Below are 18,886 nucleotides of genomic sequence, written 5' to 3'. Positions count from 1 at the left end.
TGCATCAATGTTCATTTTAATGTTGTCCAAAAATAATTTTCATTTTAATAATGCTCTCCATTTTTTTAATCATCTTTTTGGTTGTTAATGCTCAAAGTTGTTACAACATTTCTATTCATTAAAATAACAATTTTATGTTGTTACGAAGATAGTGATGAAATGCAGATAACATAAAATGATACTAGGAGATAACCCGCACCATGTGCGGGATGAATGGATTAAAAGAAATTATAAAATTTATTTTATAGATATTGAAAAGACAAAAGCAAAAGTGATATATTATACATGGTATAAATTAGCAGAAGTAAAGTTTGACATACATGTTAATGTAAAGAAAACTAATCCAAAGTTTTATGACTTTCACCCTAATCTTCCACAAAGATTTTTTTGGCTTCAACTGAGAGATGAATTTCATGCCACTCATTTTCTTTGCTAGTTTTGAAATGTGTATGTTGTGAGGAAGTAGATATGAGAATAGTATGATATATATAGTCATAATTGATACGGTTTTCGCACTCGAGAATTGAAGAAAATGAATTCATATCGCCAAAAACCAATGATGAGCAGATCCGTAATTGTTCGTAGATTTCTAAACAATTATAGAAAGTGTTACACCCGAGAAGCCATAACAAAGGAAGTCTATATTAAAAATGATATTTGACTTTAAAATTAACTGGAAAGAAATTTAGAAATTTGCAAATTTTTTGCAATCACCATTTATGTTAATTTCCTAATAAAAAAAATCTTCTTGCAAAAATTAAGGGTTATTAAGACTGAGTTTAAATCTTTCTATAAACGGCATTTCTTGCAATCACCATTTAATATGGAAATCCGTTTTGAATGTCTTTTACAATCACTCAAGATTGAGTTTTCATCTTTTTATATACGACATCTGTACAAAAAATACATAGCAATAGGTTTAGGCGTATGATCACATAATGGGTATGAATGGTGATCGGGGAATGATGGGGAGTAATGCATTCCCTAACGTTCCTATTAAAAAATCACCATTCACAAGGAATAATAATTTTTTCTCATTCCCTTTTGTTCTTTTTTTTTTGTAGAGAATTAAAATACAAAATTATTCCTTGTTAAACTTGAGAAGGAACAATCATTCCTTTTCATTTCTGCTATTTTTTTCCCGTATATTCATTTTCTGTTTGTTCCTCTTGTTTCCCGAATGGTCACCAGTCAGACCCATTATATCTAATCCACTGATCATATGAATTGAAACGGGCTTATTTAATAAAAATATATCTAATACAACATTTAAATTCTCTGAAACATATTATATATATATTAATTAATATAATAAAAACAATATGAAAATAAAATTTCAAAAATCAAATTAATGTATATAAGATAAAATTTTGTTTAGTTCGGTTCGAAATTTCGATTAAGATTAGTACTGTTGGGATTTTTTTATAGAAAAACAAGGTAACCGATTACTAAACCAAACAAAATTGAAACCAATTTTTTACTGAACTAACCGAAAACTGAATTTTTTGGTTCAATTCGGCTAAAAATTCCTGCCCATCATAATTACTGACACCATAAAAATGATGCCCCAAACACATTAAGTTTTTTTTTCTAAAGTATTAATAACAGAATTTCATGTGAATATTAATATGGCTGAGAATGTTAATGTTAAACTGTCCATATGATATAACACTCAATACAAAAAGTTTTAAAACTTTATTATAAACTAGGTGTCTTGCCCGCATATGCGGGCTTAATCGCTTTATAAATATTTATTAGTTTATTTTTTTTATTAATTTAAAAATCAGCATAATAACTTATTATTTATGTTTTCAAAATATTAAATCAAATATATATATATATATATATATATATATGACAAAAATCTAACTAAATATATATGTGTAATTAAAATTTATTAAGGATAATACTGACTTTAACCACTTAATTTATTATAATTGTTTTATATTTTATTTTTAAATCTTATAATTGAAAAATATGTTCTAAGATAACAACCCAATATATAAGAATTATCTTATTTAAAAAAAAAATTAATATTATTAATAAAAATTCGTTTTTGATTATAGAATTAATTATATATAAAATTCATTAAGAATATTATAGATATTAACCGCATTAAATTTTAACGTGAAAGCTCTGATGGTAAAAATTACTTTGCAAATAATAGTATAGATGTACTTATCTTAAACTTTTTCAAAAGAAAAATCTACTTCTTAATGCTTCGCTCAGTATTGCTATCTTATTATATATAAACATTTATATGTGTTTCAGTCAAAAAACATTTATATATGTGTAAAACATTTATAAAATCATGTTATCGATCCCTTTTCGAATTTTCCTACTTTTTATGAAAAATAGACGATTATGGCTTACGTAACCGACGGGTCCACAAAAGTTACGATATACCCTTCGCTATAGTTCTCCATTTTTTTCCTCATTGCATAATTCCACTATAAATAAGCTCTTAACGTTACTCTTCACTTGGCTTGCAGAGACAAACCTACTAGAACATTCCTCTAGTCTTCTTCTTCTTCAAATCTCTCTCTCTCTCTAGATATGGTGACGAACTCCACAATCAAATTTCTATGTAGCTATGGCGGGAAGATTCTACCTCGTTATCCCGATGGCAAACTCCGTTACAACGGCGGCCACACCCGCGTCCTCGCCGTCCCCCGCTCCGTCTCATTTTCCGGTTAGTTCCCGCTCCGTCTCATTTTAAATTTCGAAAAAAACAAAAACGGTTACGCGTAGAGAGAAGAAACTAAGGCACGCGCGTGTTGTGCGTGTAACAGAATTAGCGTCGAAGATGACGGAGATGTGCGGATCCACCGTCACTATCCGGTGCCAGCTTCCGACGGAAGACCTCGACGCGCTCGTTTCCGTTACTTCCGACGAGGATCTAGCGAATCTGATCGAAGAGTACGATCTCGTCTCCTCCTCGTCGCCGATGAAGATCAGAGTCTTCTTAAATCCGCCGAAGTCGACGATCGCGCCTCCGCGATTAGCGTTACCGTCGTCGAATACGTCATCATCTTCCTCCACTTCATCGAGTCCTAGATCTCCGTCGATGTCGAAACCGCCGCTGCCTCCCTCGCCGCCGAGGTTAACGACGGCGAAGAATCAGTGTTACGGTTGTTACGTTCACCGAAATTCGAGGAATGTCTACCTCGTTCACAACGGGAATCACTGGCAATAACCCCAAGCCCTTCAAAACTTATAAAAAAAATAAAGAAAAAAGTTTTCGTTAGAAAAATGTAAAAGAGAGATATAAAAGAAAGTGTAAGTGATCTCTCTATGACGATCAATGACCGTCGCCATTAATGAAATCCTCCTAAAGCTTTTCTTTTTGTGTTGGCCACTTGGTGAGTTTGGTTTAATTCTTTTTCTGTTTTCTTTTTTTCGATATGATATCATCATCACTCCGTCTGGTTGCCGTTGCATTTTTCCGTCAACGTTATCCGCTCTTGGTGGAATTATCGAGTCTCGTGAGTCGTAAACCGTTACGTTCACGTGTCATCCTTGTCTTATCTGTACCGTCACCGTTTAGCGGACGTCATTACATATGTCGTCCGCTCGTCCGTTTCCGTTAGTTTCTTGTTTCTCAAGTTTTTTTTTCTTCAAGAAAATGGTTTTGGTATTTATTTATTTTAACATTTGCCTTATTTCACACCTGCTATTATGTGTGGAATATTCGTTTTATTTCATGTTTCTTTGGTATTCATTCTGTGTTGAACTAACAGCCTTAATCTCCGCATTGTCATCTGCAGGTAATTTTATACATTCTTCTAATCAAAAGGCGTAATCAGATTTTTTCGGTTATGGTATGTGCTCAATATTTTAGTTTTCATTGTTTACTATAAGATACAAGGTTATATATATATACACAAATAATATGTATTTTGATTGTTTTTTTTTTGGTAGACGAAATTGGGGGATAAACATGGAGAAATTGAGCTGAAAGACAAAAAGATAACAAGAAAATATTATGAATGTTGGGGATAAAAAAGAAGAGGTGATGATAAAAATCGATTTAAATTATAATGGGTCCCGTAATACAGCTGGTGTGGAGAAGTACAGAAGTGTTCTTTAAGGAACGGAAAATTATAATAGTTGAGTGGGGGATGATCAGACACCAAGTACGATTTTATATCCAAAAACAAGATTGAGATCTGGTCTTTGGATGGAGTGTAATAATGCCATAATAGGGACGTGAAATTTTTTTGTTGAACTTTTAGATATTTCAAGCGGAAGCAAAATGATATTTAAATAAGGTGAGTTAACGTCGTATTATTTTTGGGATTAGGAGCTGAGATTAGGATGTATTACACAAAATTAGGCATCACGCTTGGAAGTATTGGCAACTAAGAGCTGGAGTTGTGCATGCATTATATGCCAGTAACCTTCACCGATGCCGATGACTTCTCCGCCATCGACATTACTCTCCAGCACCATCATAAGGAATCAATCTGTACTTCTTCAGGCATTTCTTCTTCAGATTCACCAGCTTCTTTAGTCTAGATAAACCACTTAAGCCTCAACAACTCCGAAACAAAATATTTGTTAGAAAGTTTTCAAACAAGAAATCCTTAAGTCTACTTACCCTGTCCCAAAAGAGTTAAAGATTAAAAATCTACCATCCCTAATTTTTATACTGGAAAACTTTACTCTAAGTAATCCATTAAAGGATGGCCGGTCCAAACATCTCAATGACCCTATACAATTTAGTAAGAATTCTAATAATTTTTACACCATTAGAGAGTCAACACCACCTTCAGTCAATACCGTTCAAAGAAATTGTTAAAATTTTCAGGCATTTAGAAATTTGTTAGAAACCTAAAAACAAAAGGAGAAAATCTCTTAACATGATTACCCAAAAAAAGGAGAGAGGAGAAAATCTCTTAAAATAAGCATAAGCTTTTGCTTAGGTGGACTGTAAACTAAGGGGTTTAACTTCAGAAAACAGAGAACTAGACCGTAGATTAACCGGTTTTACTTAACCACTCAATTGCATAATCCAAAATTCCATAGAATCAAACATAAGGTTGACCGGATCAATCTTGAGTTGTTTATTCTTAAAAGATGGCTGCGACTTTATCATCATGGAATCATATTAAGTTCTTTGGTCAACTTCTACACATTTCAACTACCTTGTGATCACAGACATGGCAACATCAAACTCAATATGACTGACTTCTTCAACATTAATATATATATTACTTCATTTTTTTAATATAAATTATCTTACTTAAACCTCTTTAATCTTCCATTAGTTGGGACGGATATCACAAAACCATGGAGCACGATCTTGACAAGTTCCCCTTACTCTCTTACGTCCTACACCAATATGATTCCAAACACCACGCCCCGCCGTCTATGGCGGTCCAACAAACTCTCGCCCCTTCTTTTCCACTTCTCTCCGACCCACAAATCATGTATTCGTTGACTCAGTCCATCCCCACCACCATCACGCAGACGCTTACCGTCTTGGCCTCTCTCGGACCACGACCTGACCCGTCGGCTGTTTCCTCTGCTCGCTCCATGATCGCTGAGATCCTTCAGATGGACTCTCTCTCACCGGAGGAAGCGGCCAAGGAGGCGGAGATATACGCCGGGGCTGTGCGGTTGGAGGAGGTGTATGATAGCTACGAGAAGGAGCTGAGTGACTTGGAGGAGAAGCTTTCAAGGGTTTATGCCACGGAGGCGGAGTCTCTATTGAGAAGCCGCGAAGAAATGAACGAGGAGGTTGTTAAGGTGCTCAAGGCGGCGGAGTCCGGCAAAGTCCTTGAGAGGGTTGATCTCTCCGGCCAAGAACTTAAGCTGCTCCCTGAAGCTATTTGCAAGATAGTTGGTTTAGTTTCCTTGAATATCTCTGGCAACAACTTGACGGTAAATACTAAAATCTAAAACCATTTGACATTTAATTAAAAATAAATAAATAATTTAAGCAAGAACAAATAGGGTTTTGGGAATATCAAGAACTTGATTAGTACTTGCAGTGTAGTTTAATGTTTATTTGTTGTGTGTTTGAAACCGCTTTTAAAACATTTTTACAGTTTATACCTGATGCAATCTCGAAACTGAAGAAGCTACAAGAGCTTGATGTATCTTCAAACTCTCTTGAATCTCTTCCTGATTCTATAGGCATGTTGCTTAACCTTAGGATCCTCAATGTGTCCGCCAACAATCTAACTTCACTCCCTGAGAGCATCGCGCACTGCAGGTTTAGTTCTTGTCTTTTCTTGTAAAATGTCTGAATATTGTTTTTACTTTTGTCCTGACTTTTTTTTTGGGAATTTATATTTAGGTCACTGGTTGAGTTAGATGCAAGTTACAACAACTTGACTTCATTACCTACAAACATCGGATACGGATTACAGAATCTGGAGAGGTTATTGATCCATCTGAACAAACTACGTTACTTTCCAGGTTCCATAAGTGAAATGATTTCCTTAAAGTATCTTGACGCACACATGAACGAGATCCATGGGCTTCCAAGTTCCATGGGGAGACTAAAGAAACTCGAGGTTCTAAACCTAAGCAGCAACTTCAACAACTTGATGCGTGTTCCCGACGCAATCACCGATTTAATTAACCTGAGGGAGCTTGATCTAAGCAACAACCAAATCCAAGCGATACCGGACTCGTTTTATATGCTGAAGAAGCTAGAGAAACTGAACTTGGACCATAACCCGCTAGAGATCCCGTCTCAGGAAGTGGCTAAACAAGGAGCCGAAGCGGTTAGAGAGTTTATGAGGAAGAGATGGGATATGATTATGGGGGAGGAGCAACAGAGGATTGGTGTTGAGGCTGAGCGACATGGAGATGGAACAGGGTGGGTCTCATGGGGAACCTCCATGGTTACTAATCTTGTTTCTGGGGTGTCTCAGACCGTTGGATTCGGTGGAGGACCTGGTGATGGTGGAGATAAGAAACCTGGAGAATCGCATTTTTATTACCAAATCTAAGTTCTACTTGAGTTTTGTTTTGAATAATTTTGGGTGAATTCTTGTGAAGAAATCATCATTAGTAGCTTGTTTACGGTCTTGGCAACTTTGTAACATAAGAAACTATTATTTTTAAATTATAATTTTTTTCTCAATATTTCCTCAATAATTATCATTAGTAGCTTGTTTACGGTCTTGGCAACTTTGTAACATAAGAAACTATTATTTTTAAATTATAATTTTTTTCTCAATATTTCCTCAATAATTTCCTTATTAAATATTTTCTTTATTTGCTTCAAGATCAGGGGTATCCAAGGATAAGAGGTAGATGATGGCAAAGCGTAGCTTGTCCATCTTGGTGCCTTTGGATTTCAAAACAGAAGGGAGATCACTGAGGTTAATCCTGGCTCCTCCCATCATCATGGCATTCTCTTTGGTAGTGTACACATCCAGAGACCGCTCCTTGATCTGTCCTAGGAGAAAGGTGGCTATGTTTGTGTGCTTGTCAATGTCAATCACCTGCTTTCTGTCTGTCAAATCTGGAAGTGAGTTCACAGAATCCATCAGATGCTTGGTGTTCCCCCCACCAATCAGATCAGTGCTCCTGCTCACCTCCTCCACGTCTTGCTTGTACTTGTTCAAATGAGCTTCGATCTCTGAAGCGACTTGAGGAAACTCTAGAGAAGTGTTGGCGGAGGACCAAAAGGGGTCAGAAGAAGAAGTGTCTAGAAATATTTTCTTCTTTTGTGCACCTGGAATGACCAAACCGTTGAGCTTCAGACCGAGAAGGTCGTGAACAAGAGGGCGGTATCTGAAATCGTGTTGAATCCCGACAGCGAGGTCAAAGTTTCTATCAAAAATGCACAACAAAGGCCGGGGGGAGGTCGTCATGAGATTGTTGTTGTTCTTGGACAAAAGACAAAAGACGAAGATGATGCCTCAGTTTGGTATCCAACGAAACTGCCACCATCTCTGCCGCTCCTCCAACAGGACATCTGATCACATGCACCACACCAAGCGTTGCCAAGACATGAAAGAGGTCATCAGCAATCTTTTCGACCATCTCCTCAACGTCTCCTCCGCCTGTTGCTGATGGATCGTTCAGCTGAGCGTAGACAGAGTGTTGCGACAAGGAAAACAAGTTGTCCTCCAAAGCGACAAACTCCAAATGCTGATCGTGCACGCTCTCAATGGAACAGGAGTGGTGGAGAGTCCCTGAAGCGGGGGATGGAGGAGGAGAAGTTCAGATGAAAGGTATCGTAGGGAGATGAAGAAACATCTGCTATGATTCTCTGAATATTGGGTTCAGTGGGTTGGACAAAGTACAGTAGGAACATGCTTCCGCTCGTTATCATGGATGGGGAACTGGAGTGTAACTCTTTGACGACGAAGATCCTTGACACTGATTAAGGGAGCGATAACGTCCTTACAAAAATCGTGTATCAAATTGGGCTTTTAGCAATAAAAAATCTCTATAGCCGATCAAGATTTTAGCAAAAGAGTTTTCCTATAAATTAGGGAAACCATTTTTACATCCTATATCAATTTATTATGTTTAGGCGAGATTTTCAGATTCAAAATCTCCATCTCTATTTATAAAATGTGAACACAACCATTATTAGCATTGAATTACAACACATATAAGGACAGTCTGTGATATGATCAAAACATTTACGTCTATATCTCTTATATAAGATTAAAATTTAATTATTTAATTAATTTTTATTAATTTTACTAAATAATAAAAATTACAAAGTTTACATTTTCTTAAAAATTATTTTTGTAAAACGACTATTTAATTTTTTCAAAACAAAAATTATACACGTGACATCTTCATCAGCAAAAATAACTGACATAGTATCAACGTCAACAAAATTAGATAACATGACAGCTGATGTGGTGACTCAGGTATAATTTCGCCAAAAAATAAACATAGAGTATGTTATTTAAAATTTTCGAAAGTTTAAATATGTTTTTATACTACCAAATAAGTCAGGTATAAATTGAACACACCACGATATATTATGTATAAAATGACCGTTTCCGTTGGCTATAAACATAAATATCTTTCACCTTTTAAAAGAACTTGATATATTTGTTATAAAAAACTTGTTTAAGACATCTTAATGTATTTCTCTAATACTAGTTGACCAAAAAAAGTTCTCCATATTAAATGACTTGTCTATTTTCATACGTTGGTTGTTCAATATGAAAAACACTAGTAAAGAAAAAATGAACGATCCCTTATTACGTATCACTACGTCAGGATACTAGATAATGGTTTTTTTCGGCTAAAAAAATAGATTATACAACGGAAGAGTTGACAAAAGAAAGAAGTAAAAGAGAACACTTTAGCACATAAGCCGACTATTGAGTTTTAATGGCCAAAACAAAGACACTTGTTTCTTGAGCTATCCAAATGCACTAAAACCAGACAGAGCATCTAACTTGGAACTTGACAAGAGAGCCGAACGCAGAAACCTTCCACTTGTTTGACTGCAAAATAAGTGTGAAGAGACTTCAACGTAAGTGGCATTACCAGCAGATAATGACTTTGCAGAGATATTAATTAAATAAAGGCATACAGACATACCCTCTGGAGTAGAATTCTAGTGAAAGCCGCCATCTCTGGGGCGATCGTATGGAGCACGGCCATGCCTCTCTCCTCCTGAACCACCACGGCTGCCATCATCCCTGCTACGTCCTCCAGAGCGTTCCCCACTGCGATCAGGTCCATAGCGATCCCTACCACCATACCTGTCTTCTTTTGCACCATACCTGTCGTCCTTTGCACTGTATCTGTCGTCCTTTGAGCTGTACCTATCATCCTTCCCACCGTACCTGTCGTCCTTTGAGCTGTACCTATCATCCCTCGAGCTGTACCTTCCCCCACCACCACCACCTCTACCAGATTCATCAGGGCACTCCCTCGCAAAATGTCCGGGCTTGCCACACTTAAAGCAATCTCCACCACCTGAACCACCTCTCCCACCACCAGAGGGACGGCTACGGTCACGGTCATAGCCGCGATCACGATCACGATCACGGCTGCGGTCACCATCATGATCCCTACCGGAAGCACCCTGTGGCTGGGCTTTATCAACAGTGATAGTCCGGCCATCTAAATCCATCCCATTCATTGCTGCAATGGCTTCATCCATAGCTTTCTTCTCATCAAAAGTAACGAACCCGAAACCACGGGAACGCCCAGAAAACTTGTCAAGAACCACCTGTCAATATCAATGATAAGTCTAAGGCCGGAAACACGACTCAAAGAAGCAAGCAACTAAACAATTTACTAAAAAGACAGCTCCAACATCTCAGATCCTAATGCAGACAGCCACTAAAGAGAAGAGATAAATGGTTATACCTTAGCCTCAGTGAGGTGACCATACTTCTCAAAGGCATCTCTGAGTCCACGATCAGACGTTGCCCACGCAAGTCCACCAATGAAGCAACGGTACTCAGCTTCTTCAGACATCTTCTACCAACTGCCAAATTTTTGTCCGAAGAAAATAAATACGATTGATTACCCAGTAAGCTACATTGTAAGTTCCGTCAACAAGGAGCTACATAGAGAACTTTAGGACAATGATTCGCGAACTAAACCTGGTAAGAAGAAACATTACCAGAGAGAAAGAGAGAGAGCGGCGAAGATGAGATCTGATTGTGATTTGCTTCAAAACCCTAATTCCTGGAAAGCAGAGAGACGAGACCCAATCGTATACCTCTCGGGGGTACTTCCGTTATTTTATACTTTATTTAATCATTTAAATATATTAGGCCGTCTATTCAAACTAAATGGGCTTTTAATTGGGCCTAGGGTTTTAAGAGAGGTTTTAGCCGCCGTCGTCTTCCTCTTCTCAGGAAACAAGAGATGTGGTTTCTATGCGTCTTCTATCACAGGCTACTAGACTTCAGAAAGCCAGAGGTCGAAGCTCTAGCCGAACTCTTCGGAGAAGATGAGTCTCTCCAATGGCGTCTCCCTGAGCATCACCACAACGATACTCCATTCCACTTCGTCCACCTTTCTTCCGAAGAAATCGCCCAAAACATCGCTAAAAGAAGTAAGTATGACTCTTTCTTATCTTTCATCCTTTGTTTCGTTGTTTCTCACAAGAAAATGGTGTGGTAGTGTAGGCATATTGGTGAAAGGAATGTACGAGCTTTGGGGTGAAGGAACTTGCTACGAAGAGCTTAGAGACTCCATCGAAAGCTTCCCTGATTCTCGCAAGCTCCCGTTTCTCGCTTCCGATTCCACATTCAGAATCTCCGTCGAAACTTTCGGAAAGGCTCTGACTTTCGATGAGCAGAGGGAGAGAATCAACTCACTTACTTACATCCCCTTCGAGGTAATGTTTCCCACTTTCCAAAGAAGGAAACTTTCTTGTTTCTCAAAGGGTTTTAATCGTTTTTGCAGGGGAAGGTTAACTTGAAGAACGCGGATCACAACTTTTTTATAATGGAGATGGATGAGTCTGAAGAGAACAATGGGCTTCAGCCCATTCTCCAGAGGAGGATCTTCTTTGGGAGGGAGGTTGGTTTTGCTGATAGGAAGCTGCTACCTACTTTTCAGCTGAAGTCTCGGACTTACCTTGGCCCGACTGCTATGGATGCTGAAATGGCTTTCTTAATGGCTAATCAAGCCAAAGCTGCTTCTGGGAGGCTTGTGTATGACCCTTTTGTTGGTACTGGGAGCATTCTCGTTTCTGCTGCACGTTTTGGTGCAATGACAATGGTTTGTAACCTCCCTTTTGATACCCTTATTGGATCTGAAAGTGATACAAGGGTTATTGTATTAGGGTGCAGATATTGATATCAGAGTAGTGCGTGATGGACGAGGTCCAGACTGTAATGTTTGGAGCAACTTCAAGCAGTATGGACTACCTACGCCAGTTGCTTTACTTAGAATGGATAATAATCTTCCTCCTTGGCGTTCCGGGCTAAATGAGGTAAGATACTCTCTCATTTTCTTTCATTATTATCTCTAGCATTTTGAGTCTATAGATCCTAAGTTTGTGTCTCTTTTGTATTCATTGGTTTAGTTATTTGATGCGATTGTATGTGATCCACCATACGGGGTTAGAGCTGGTGGACGCAAATCCGGCGGCAGGAAAATCCTTAGAGGGACGGTGGATCCATACACAGTCCCGGAAGACAAAAGAACAGATCACATTCCATCCACCGGTGCTTATAGTCTAGTGGAGTGCGTTCATGATCTGCTTCACCTTGCTGCAAGAATGCTGGTGATGAAAGGCAGGCTCGTCTTTTTCTTCCCGGTTTTGAGAGATGAGAATGGCAGTGAGGTTAAGTTTCCAGAGCACCCGTGTTTCAAGTTGGTGGCTGTCTCGGAACAGATCTTGAGCTCGCGATACAGTAGGGTTTTGCTAACTATGGTGAAAGTAGAGCCTTATAGTGAAGAGGTTGAGGAAGCTGCTCGTTTAATGCATGTAGAGTTTAGAGAGAATCATCTTAAGTGGTTAGAGAAAGGTAATATTCATTCCTCTGTGTTTAAACCTTCTGATCCTTCACAGGTTCATACTGATTCCAAAAGCTTTAAAGATCCTAAACCTAAGTATAGAGGGAAGTATGTGTAAGCACTGAGTTTTGTATTCTTTATGTTGTATTTGGTTGGTTTGTGCTGAACGCTGTAGTTCTGAATGTGTTTCCATTTTCCAATACAGAAAACTTTTAGGGTTATTGGCAAACAAATGTACGCAAAATATACATAACAAAAGGAGCTGAGAAGCATAATTAACCTACAAAAATATAACAATCAGGATTAAAGTCTTAAACTATGACAATCAGGATTAAAGTCTACAAAATAAAACACTTTCTTGTCACACACGTCACCGCCGAACAGAGTCCAAAACAAAACAAAGATTAGAGATTCTTGATTAATAGTATAAATTAACGCTTCTCTAAGTCTTCTTCAAAATCTGGGACTGTGTACTGTAGTAGCAGTGAAACATCCCACGTTCTTCGTTTACTTCTTACCATCCTTCCCTAGACGAAGGCCTGTTGGAAACCCTAGATTAATATGATACTTGAAGATATATAATAAGCCTAGATGCAAATATCAGTTTAACTACATTCAACTGTTGCTGAAGAATCCACGCTCTTTGCTTCCTCCTTGGAAGTTTCTTGGCTGATCATCCACGTGATCTAGGTCTTTCTGTTGACTCAAAACTCCTTAACTCATCTATTGAGATCCAGCCCGGGAATGTGTTCTTTCTGAATACGAACCAGTTCTGCCTGAACCTGACTTTGTCGTCCAACTCACGGGTTAGTAGTTCCAGACCTTTCTCTTTGCCACGTATAGTTTCATGGTGATTATTATCACTCCCTGGACCCTGGTTCTTGATCAGACCTGCCTGATCTCTGGAGCAAGCAATGGTTTCCTTGTCCAGTTTTTTCCTTAGTTCTTCAATCACTTCCTTTTAACATCTTCTCTTCTTCTGTTCCAGGCTGCAGCATTTCATCCTCGGACCGTTGCCTAGGACCAGTGGGCAAGTGAAGAATCTCTTGCTGCGTCAACCCAACGGAGCCTCTACCGGAAGTAAACTCAGACAAAGTCATCATCTTCTTCTTCTTAGACTTGGCATTGCTCGCAGCCTCCTTCAAGCTCGGAAAACTCTCCACATCCGCCGCTTGCTCTTCATCGGCACGCCCCGATTCCAATTCCGCCCCCACGGTTTCGACATCAGATCTGGGAGAAAGGAAGTTGCTTTGAGAAACAGAGAGATCTGTATTAAGATGAAACAGTCAAATTCAAACCGTTAAGTGAGAAACGAAAGATCTGGGTTTTGAGGAGGGAAGGTTAATCCACAGAGGAAAACAGTTGAAAGATTATTCCTTTTGCGTGAAGATGAAAACTTTTTTTTTGAGAAACCACGCGTTAGAAGTACGCGTGATTGAAACGTACCACTCACTAACTAGAGCTTGAAGGAAGTTAGTAAATGACGGTTGAATTCAACAAAATGAACGGTCAGAAATGTAACATCCATTAACTCACTTTAACCAACTTTTCTATTCTTTCTAGTGACATAGTTTAAATAGATAACTAATCAAACGTCTATTAAAATTTAAAACACATGTATTTGGAGACAAAAATATCATATATAACTAATTTTATAAGACGTGCTGAAATATAAAACATAAAATAAAAACTAGTTGAAAAAGTTGCACCTCTTCTCTCCCAAAGGCGACAAAACAGAACAAACTTTTCTCGGCGATAATTACCGGCCGGCGCCGACTCCGGCGTCGGTTCGTACTCGTTTTTAATTATTGTTTTCAATTTATCTGTGTTATAGTGTATTGTATCATTAAGTATGGTTTCATCGAAATCATTATCTTCGACGCATTTTCGTTTCAAGCGACATGTCTTCTCGTCACAGTGTCTCTTCCCTTCCCGCCGCCGTGGTGAAATTGTCTCGTCATGGACAAACAGTCTGGTGGTTATCTATTGGTTCATTGCGCCGGTATGGGATTTGGATCAGATCTTTCACGAATTCAGTTTCTCCCTAATTGGTGAGTCTATTACCTCCTTAATTGTTGAGTATCATCTTCGGACAAACAGAACTTGGATGTTCTGCGTTGTCGGCGTGTTTCCGTGGCTAGTCAGGCACGACGGTTTATTATCTCCCATAAGTTCCTCAAAAGAATCACTAGTCCTTTGGAACAAAAGAAGGAATCTTAAACCGCCATGGCTGTGGGGACTAATATGGATATCATATTCGTTTAAGAATTTGATATGGATGATCGTGTTTTCACTACGTCAAGGAGATGGGTCACGTCTTTACTTGATAATAGGAGGAAAGATGGATTGGTTGTGCGAAGACATGTGGTGGAAGATGATGGTTTCAAATGATTATCAAGGTCAATATGAGAGGTTTCTTTGGAAATGGATAGAGATTGCAACAAAACATGTTATCTCCTGCAGCGGGAGTGTATGGAATGGGCAACGATGTAACAGATGGATCGTGCCTCCTGATCTATTAAGTGATGAAAGGTGTTGGATCACAATGGATGACAGCCAAACACAAGATCATATAAGACCGAGAACAACAATAGAAAAAGTTAGTGAATCAGTCTATCCTGCAATAGAGTTAGGAAGCATCGTGTTATTACTTTTCTATTATCATGTTCAGCTTAAAAATGTATTTGTTGTATGTTTCGATTCTGGTTCTCTGTTAACTCTCTTTTGATATTAATAAAGTTAAGATGTTAAAAAAAAAAAAAAAACTAATTTTATAAATTATAAAAAAAAAAGTTACATATGACATTTTGTACATGATGATGTCTTGTAAATTTTCTCATTAATCTTACATTAATTAATTGCAGATTCGAAATCCAGATATATTGATGTAGAATTATAAACCCCGGATTAAACTATTGGAACCATAATTAACTTATTTTGGTATATATAAATAATATAGTATGGTTTGCTAATTATTATCGTAACCAGTGTTATTAAAGCATAGATTATACATAAAACTCTGTGTTTCATTAGGCTAAGATAAAACATTACAACACTATATGATGAAAGACGACGACGTAAGTAGAAGGCAAAAGAACAGTCTGTTGATCTTCTGATATAGTCATGCATGGCTACAATGGAGAACAAACAGAGCAGGACCATGAGATTCAACTTGAATCGTTATTGAATCTTTCGTTGGTCCGAAATCTTTACCGCTCCATATCTCGTGGCTCTTACAAGAAGCTCCTTCAAGATGCGTCTTGTTCTGAAGAGCCTTGGCAATGTCTGATATCTTAGCTGATACCGTCGTCTTCACCGGATTTAAGTTGAAAAAGGCGACGTACACTTCTCCTCTTCTTCCCGTAGCAATCCAAGAACGAACACCACTGGAGCTGGAGCTAGCTCCCGCTGCTGCAGAAGAAGATTGGTGATAATAAATAATGTCAACGATTGTGAAAGGAGAATGTCAATTTAGTAGTAGTACTAACCTTTCACTGGATTTAACACGGCGCAAAGACCAGAGTAGCTGTTTTCTAGTGTTCCATTACTGTGGAGCTCCCACATCTGAAGATTATTATAGCGTTTTTGTTATATGAAAATGAACAATACCATTTCAAGGTTCGAGAGAATCGTTAGCAGTACCTGGTTTGCGTCTAGTTTGCAAGGTGATAACGCACCGCGACTATAGTCTTTGGAAGTGAGCTTTTTCCTCGAGGAAGCTCCTAAACAAGACTCTGCTTTATCATTTGTTTGTAAATGGAGCTTACCTTGATAGAGCTCCTCACTGCTGCACCAAACATGAAGCAGTTTAGGGGAATGTAAAAGCGAGTGGAAGAAAGAAAAAAGAGCCATTACGAAGCTAGAAGAGCTTTTCTGTTGTATAAGCAAAAGGGCTTCTCTGGTTTCTCGCTAGAGTATTGGTTCCAACAAATTTTTCCACTCTTCTCGTCTACAACGGACCAAGTGTTGGCTTTCGGTTCTTTGCAGCTAGTCAGAACAAATGCATGTGTCGTTGAAACGTTGTTTCCCGTTAGAACATGAGGATGGATGTTGTGCTTTTCCCCAGATACTCTTGCCGTGGTGATGTAAGGAAACTGTAAAACAGCAAACAAGCAGAGTTTAATGACAGAAGAAGTGAGTTTGAAGATTGGAAGTTATGATTCTTCAGACCTCCATGTTGTTAGAGCTATAAGAATTGATTTCCAGAAGCGTAGGATTAGTGATGAGATTATAAGTAGCGTCATCAAGCTTTCTCACATCACCTCCAAACATGAGAGGGGACTTTGCTATAGACCACAACGTCATCTGAGTAATAAGCCAAAGGAGCTTAAGAGACGTTCTAAATGTGGGTTTAGAGGATTCCTAAACTTGGTAATACCTGTGTCTTTTGTTCTTCCATTGTAAGATTACACGCTCGATGAGGTCCAAAGTTCGAACCTTAACCAAATATTAAGACAGTAAAACGTTAGTTAGAACCATCTCCGGATCTCATGGTTTTTTCAAGCCAAACCTGGATCAGTAAGCCATCCAAGAGGTAACATATCTAAATCTGGCCATGATTTTCCTTGTAGCCCTTGTGCACCGATCATACTAGACGCAGATAGATCCCTGTAAGAATAGCAAACTATAAGACATGAAAGATTTTCAGCTAAGTAATGCACACGACGAAGCTTTCACCTGGAGATATCGAAATGAGCCACAACGTCTCTCCATGTGTCCCAATCATCACCTGTTATTCTATACATGTTAACCAACTGACTAACTTCTTTAGCCATTGTAGGTGTCACACTCGTCCCTGGAGATATTGAGTACAAAACAGGCCGATCAAGCTCCTTCAGAACCTGCCAAATGAAAAACCAAACTTCACATCTTATGTACCTTCTTCAACTCTAACCATAAGAGTTTTCAGACGGTTTATGTACCTACCTCTGACACAATAGTTATCTCATCTAGATTGAAGTCATCCCCAAACACGCAGTCATGTTTTACTAAAAAAAACCAAGAAAATGGGATTATTCAGATTCAGATTCAGACAAGAAAGTTATGTAAAGACGATGTTGATTCTTCTTACTGAAATCAACTCCCCATTCAGCATACTTCCGATAAAGAGACCTCAAAAACGCTTTTCCAGCACCTAGCTTGGTGTTCACACTCATGAACCCATGTGGCATCCACACACAAGCCTTCTCCTTCATCCCAATCTCCTTCGCCCTCCACTGCCTACCTGCCTCTTCATAAGCACCTCCCTGAGGCATTAAAAAAACCACTACAAAACTTGATTAAACCGTTAAAAGAAGATTATCACAAGATCTAAATTACCTTGACACTATCCATAACAAGAGTGTTTGCGTTATAAGCCTGCGTGCTTATCCCACCCATAACATGAATCCCAAACTTCAAACCCATTCCATGAACCTTCTCAGCGACTTGAGTGAAGCCTTTGCCGCCTTTGGAAGAAGGCCACCGAGCGGGATCGGGATGCATCCTTCCCCATTCGTCGATCACGTCCAAGCCAAGAGAGTCCACGTAAGCTCCTTGGACTTTCTTTCTGTACCAAAGGTAATCCACCACAACATACTGTACCCAAAATCACAAGAACATCAACAAAAGAACTAAACTTTCATGTTCTAATTAAGACAAGGAGCTCAATTACTTGATATCCGTGAGGGAGAAGACGCTTTGAGATGGTTTCAGCGCTCTGCAAGAACTCAGCTTCAGAGATGGTCCAGCAGAAGGAATCGTACGAGTTCCATCCTCTTGGTGGAAAGCTCGCATGTTCGTTTGATCTTGCGTTAATCGATATACTGAAACTCGAGATTAAAATCAGAATCTGAACCGACCCAACAAAGAAAGATTGAAACTTTCGAGATGGGTGAGGGTTAAAAAAGGAAAGGTTTGAGTTACCTATAAATGGAAAGATCGAGGAGGAGGAAGAAGAAGAGTAGGGACCGGAGGGTGGTTCCGGTTCTTGCAAGGGCGTGTCGGATCATTGGCGAATCTTTGTTGATGAGAGAACCTGAGAGACGATAGAACACGCTACCGTTGTTGATGGCATGTACTACCAGTGGCTTCACAAAAATTAATAAGCTCTTTTTCAGGATTAGATAACCGTTAAAGTATTTTAAGACAAATTAAATGTTACAAACCTATTAATAGGACTTTACATTACTCACACGTCTGATTCATTTACTCAACTGCACTCCCTCACACATGTGATGAGAGACGACAAAAAGGACACACGTATCTAGGTTTAAACAAGTTGTACGAGTGTAAGAAAGTCGTTAATGAACCGAGTGAGTTTTGTGCAAGTGGCCGAGTTTGTTAGCCCCATAAACGCACTTTTGAAATCTGCATAGAAGCATATCGTCAGCAAATAAATAAAGAGTCCAAAAGCAATCTGCTTTGTCAGTGAACCAGTCAGGTATGTCTCTAACAATTTGTAATTTCAAGTAACCAATGAGAT

General features: G+C 38.6%; 5 protein-coding genes and 1 pseudogene across 15 annotated transcripts; 3 read left to right on the top strand and 3 right to left on the bottom strand.

Moving 5' to 3' along the window:
• Window positions 1–2,441: 2,441 nt before the first annotated feature.
• Window positions 2,442–3,345, top strand: LOC103854316. The gene is made up of 2 exons (XM_009131255.3): window positions 2,442–2,692; window positions 2,793–3,345. Exons 1-2 carry the CDS (start codon window positions 2,557–2,559, stop codon window positions 3,194–3,196), a joined length of 540 nt encoding a protein of 179 aa, XP_009129503.1. The 5' UTR covers window positions 2,442–2,556; the 3' UTR covers window positions 3,197–3,345.
• Window positions 2,538–7,105, top strand: LOC103854315 (plant intracellular Ras-group-related LRR protein 2). Of its 3 annotated transcripts, none has more exons than XM_033284248.1 (5): window positions 2,538–2,692; window positions 3,768–3,821; window positions 5,271–5,886; window positions 6,054–6,220; window positions 6,305–7,105. In XM_033284248.1, the coding sequence occupies exons 3-5, from the start codon at window positions 5,293–5,295 to the stop codon at window positions 6,963–6,965; spliced, it is 1,422 nt and encodes a 473-aa protein (XP_033140139.1). In that variant the 5' UTR covers window positions 2,538–2,692; window positions 3,768–3,821; window positions 5,271–5,292; the 3' UTR covers window positions 6,966–7,105. The 3 variants fall into 3 exon arrangements, with proteins under 3 accessions (XP_033140139.1, XP_018512500.1, XP_009129502.1); XM_018656984.2 differs by lacking the exon at window positions 2,538–2,692 and adding an exon at window positions 3,210–3,279 and having other exon boundaries at window positions 4,304–5,886; XM_009131254.3 differs by lacking the exon at window positions 2,538–2,692 and adding an exon at window positions 3,251–3,279.
• Window positions 7,106–7,166: 61 nt separating this feature from the next.
• Window positions 7,167–8,775, bottom strand: LOC103854359 (annotated as a pseudogene).
• Window positions 8,776–9,212: 437 nt separating this feature from the next.
• LOC103854317 (glycine-rich RNA-binding protein RZ1A) lies at window positions 9,213–10,696 on the bottom strand. 5 transcript variants are annotated; one of them, XM_009131258.3, is made up of 5 exons: window positions 10,574–10,696; window positions 10,315–10,435; window positions 9,786–10,174; window positions 9,538–9,701; window positions 9,213–9,440 (listed from the first exon to the last, which is right to left on the bottom strand). In XM_009131258.3, exons 2-4 carry the CDS (start codon window positions 10,423–10,425, stop codon window positions 9,554–9,556), a joined length of 648 nt encoding a protein of 215 aa, XP_009129506.1. In that variant the 5' UTR covers window positions 10,426–10,435; window positions 10,574–10,696; the 3' UTR covers window positions 9,213–9,440; window positions 9,538–9,553. The 5 variants fall into 5 exon arrangements, with proteins under 5 accessions (XP_009129506.1, XP_009129505.1, XP_033140140.1 ...); XM_009131257.3 differs by having other exon boundaries at window positions 9,744–10,174; window positions 10,574–10,695; XM_033284249.1 differs by having other exon boundaries at window positions 9,213–9,462; window positions 9,538–10,174.
• Window positions 10,697–10,727: 31 nt separating this feature from the next.
• LOC103854318 (tRNA (guanine(10)-N2)-methyltransferase homolog) lies at window positions 10,728–12,652 on the top strand. Of its 2 annotated transcripts, none has more exons than XM_009131260.3 (5): window positions 10,728–11,011; window positions 11,085–11,296; window positions 11,365–11,682; window positions 11,747–11,896; window positions 11,990–12,652. In XM_009131260.3, exons 1-5 carry the CDS (start codon window positions 10,822–10,824, stop codon window positions 12,539–12,541), a joined length of 1,422 nt encoding a protein of 473 aa, XP_009129508.1. In that variant the 5' UTR covers window positions 10,728–10,821; the 3' UTR covers window positions 12,542–12,652. The 2 variants fall into 2 exon arrangements, with proteins under 2 accessions (XP_009129508.1, XP_033140138.1); XM_033284247.1 differs by having other exon boundaries at window positions 10,816–11,011; window positions 11,080–11,296.
• Window positions 12,653–15,347: 2,695 nt separating this feature from the next.
• On the bottom strand, window positions 15,348–18,547 carry LOC103854319 (probable alpha-galactosidase B). 4 transcript variants are annotated; one of them, XM_018656906.2, is made up of 13 exons: window positions 18,328–18,547; window positions 18,077–18,227; window positions 17,743–18,000; window positions 17,495–17,669; window positions 17,350–17,411; window positions 17,101–17,264; window positions 16,934–17,031; window positions 16,802–16,860; window positions 16,594–16,728; window positions 16,279–16,517; window positions 16,066–16,210; window positions 15,912–15,987; window positions 15,348–15,831 (listed from the first exon to the last, which is right to left on the bottom strand). In XM_018656906.2, the coding sequence occupies exons 1-13, from the start codon at window positions 18,411–18,413 to the stop codon at window positions 15,545–15,547; spliced, it is 1,935 nt and encodes a 644-aa protein (XP_018512422.1). In that variant the 5' UTR covers window positions 18,414–18,547; the 3' UTR covers window positions 15,348–15,544. The 4 variants fall into 4 exon arrangements, with proteins under 4 accessions (XP_018512422.1, XP_009129509.1, XP_033140137.1 ...); XM_009131261.3 differs by having other exon boundaries at window positions 15,348–15,834; window positions 18,328–18,546; XM_033284246.1 differs by having other exon boundaries at window positions 16,066–16,207; window positions 18,328–18,546.
• Window positions 18,548–18,886: the final 339 nt, after the last annotated feature.

This window comes from Brassica rapa, chromosome A02 (genome assembly GCF_000309985.2).
Source record: "Brassica rapa cultivar Chiifu-401-42 chromosome A02, CAAS_Brap_v3.01, whole genome shotgun sequence".
In the NCBI taxonomy this organism is placed as follows: domain Eukaryota; kingdom Viridiplantae; phylum Streptophyta; class Magnoliopsida; order Brassicales; family Brassicaceae; genus Brassica; species Brassica rapa.
The sequence above is the reverse complement of the archived record's forward strand: the minus strand, read 5'-3'. Positions and strand labels throughout refer to the sequence as shown.

Bases quoted from the DNA above. Each gene is read 5' to 3' on its own strand.
- LOC103854316 (XM_009131255.3), top strand. From the start codon at position 2,557: ATGGTGACGAACTCCACAATCAAATTTCTATGTAGCTATGGCGGGAAG. The intron at 2,693-2,792 runs GTTAGTTCCCGC...TGCGTGTAACAG, and splicing joins CCGCTCCGTCTCATTTTCCG to AATTAGCGTCGAAGATGACG.
- LOC103854315 (XM_033284248.1), top strand. From the start codon at position 5,293: ATGGAGCACGATCTTGACAAGTTCCCCTTACTCTCTTACGTCCTACAC. The intron at 5,887-6,053 runs GTAAATACTAAA...ACATTTTTACAG, and splicing joins TCTCTGGCAACAACTTGACG to TTTATACCTGATGCAATCTC. The intron at 6,221-6,304 runs GTTTAGTTCTTG...ATTTATATTTAG, and splicing joins GAGAGCATCGCGCACTGCAG to GTCACTGGTTGAGTTAGATG.
- LOC103854317 (XM_033284249.1), bottom strand. From the start codon at position 10,425: ATGTCTGAAGAAGCTGAGTACCGTTGCTTCATTGGTGGACTTGCGTGG. The intron at 10,175-10,314 runs GTATAACCATTT...TGATATTGACAG, and splicing joins GTCACCTCACTGAGGCTAAG to GTGGTTCTTGACAAGTTTTC.
- LOC103854318 (XM_009131260.3), top strand. From the start codon at position 10,822: ATGTGGTTTCTATGCGTCTTCTATCACAGGCTACTAGACTTCAGAAAG. The intron at 11,012-11,084 runs GTAAGTATGACT...GTGGTAGTGTAG, and splicing joins CCAAAACATCGCTAAAAGAA to GCATATTGGTGAAAGGAATG. The intron at 11,297-11,364 runs GTAATGTTTCCC...TCGTTTTTGCAG, and splicing joins TTACTTACATCCCCTTCGAG to GGGAAGGTTAACTTGAAGAA.
- LOC103854319 (XM_009131261.3), bottom strand. From the start codon at position 18,413: ATGATCCGACACGCCCTTGCAAGAACCGGAACCACCCTCCGGTCCCTA. The intron at 17,670-17,742 runs GTAATTTAGATC...TTAATGCCTCAG, and splicing joins TTGTTATGGATAGTGTCAAG to GGAGGTGCTTATGAAGAGGC. The intron at 16,518-16,593 runs GTCTGAAGAATC...GCTGTTTTACAG, and splicing joins ATAGCTCTAACAACATGGAG to TTTCCTTACATCACCACGGC.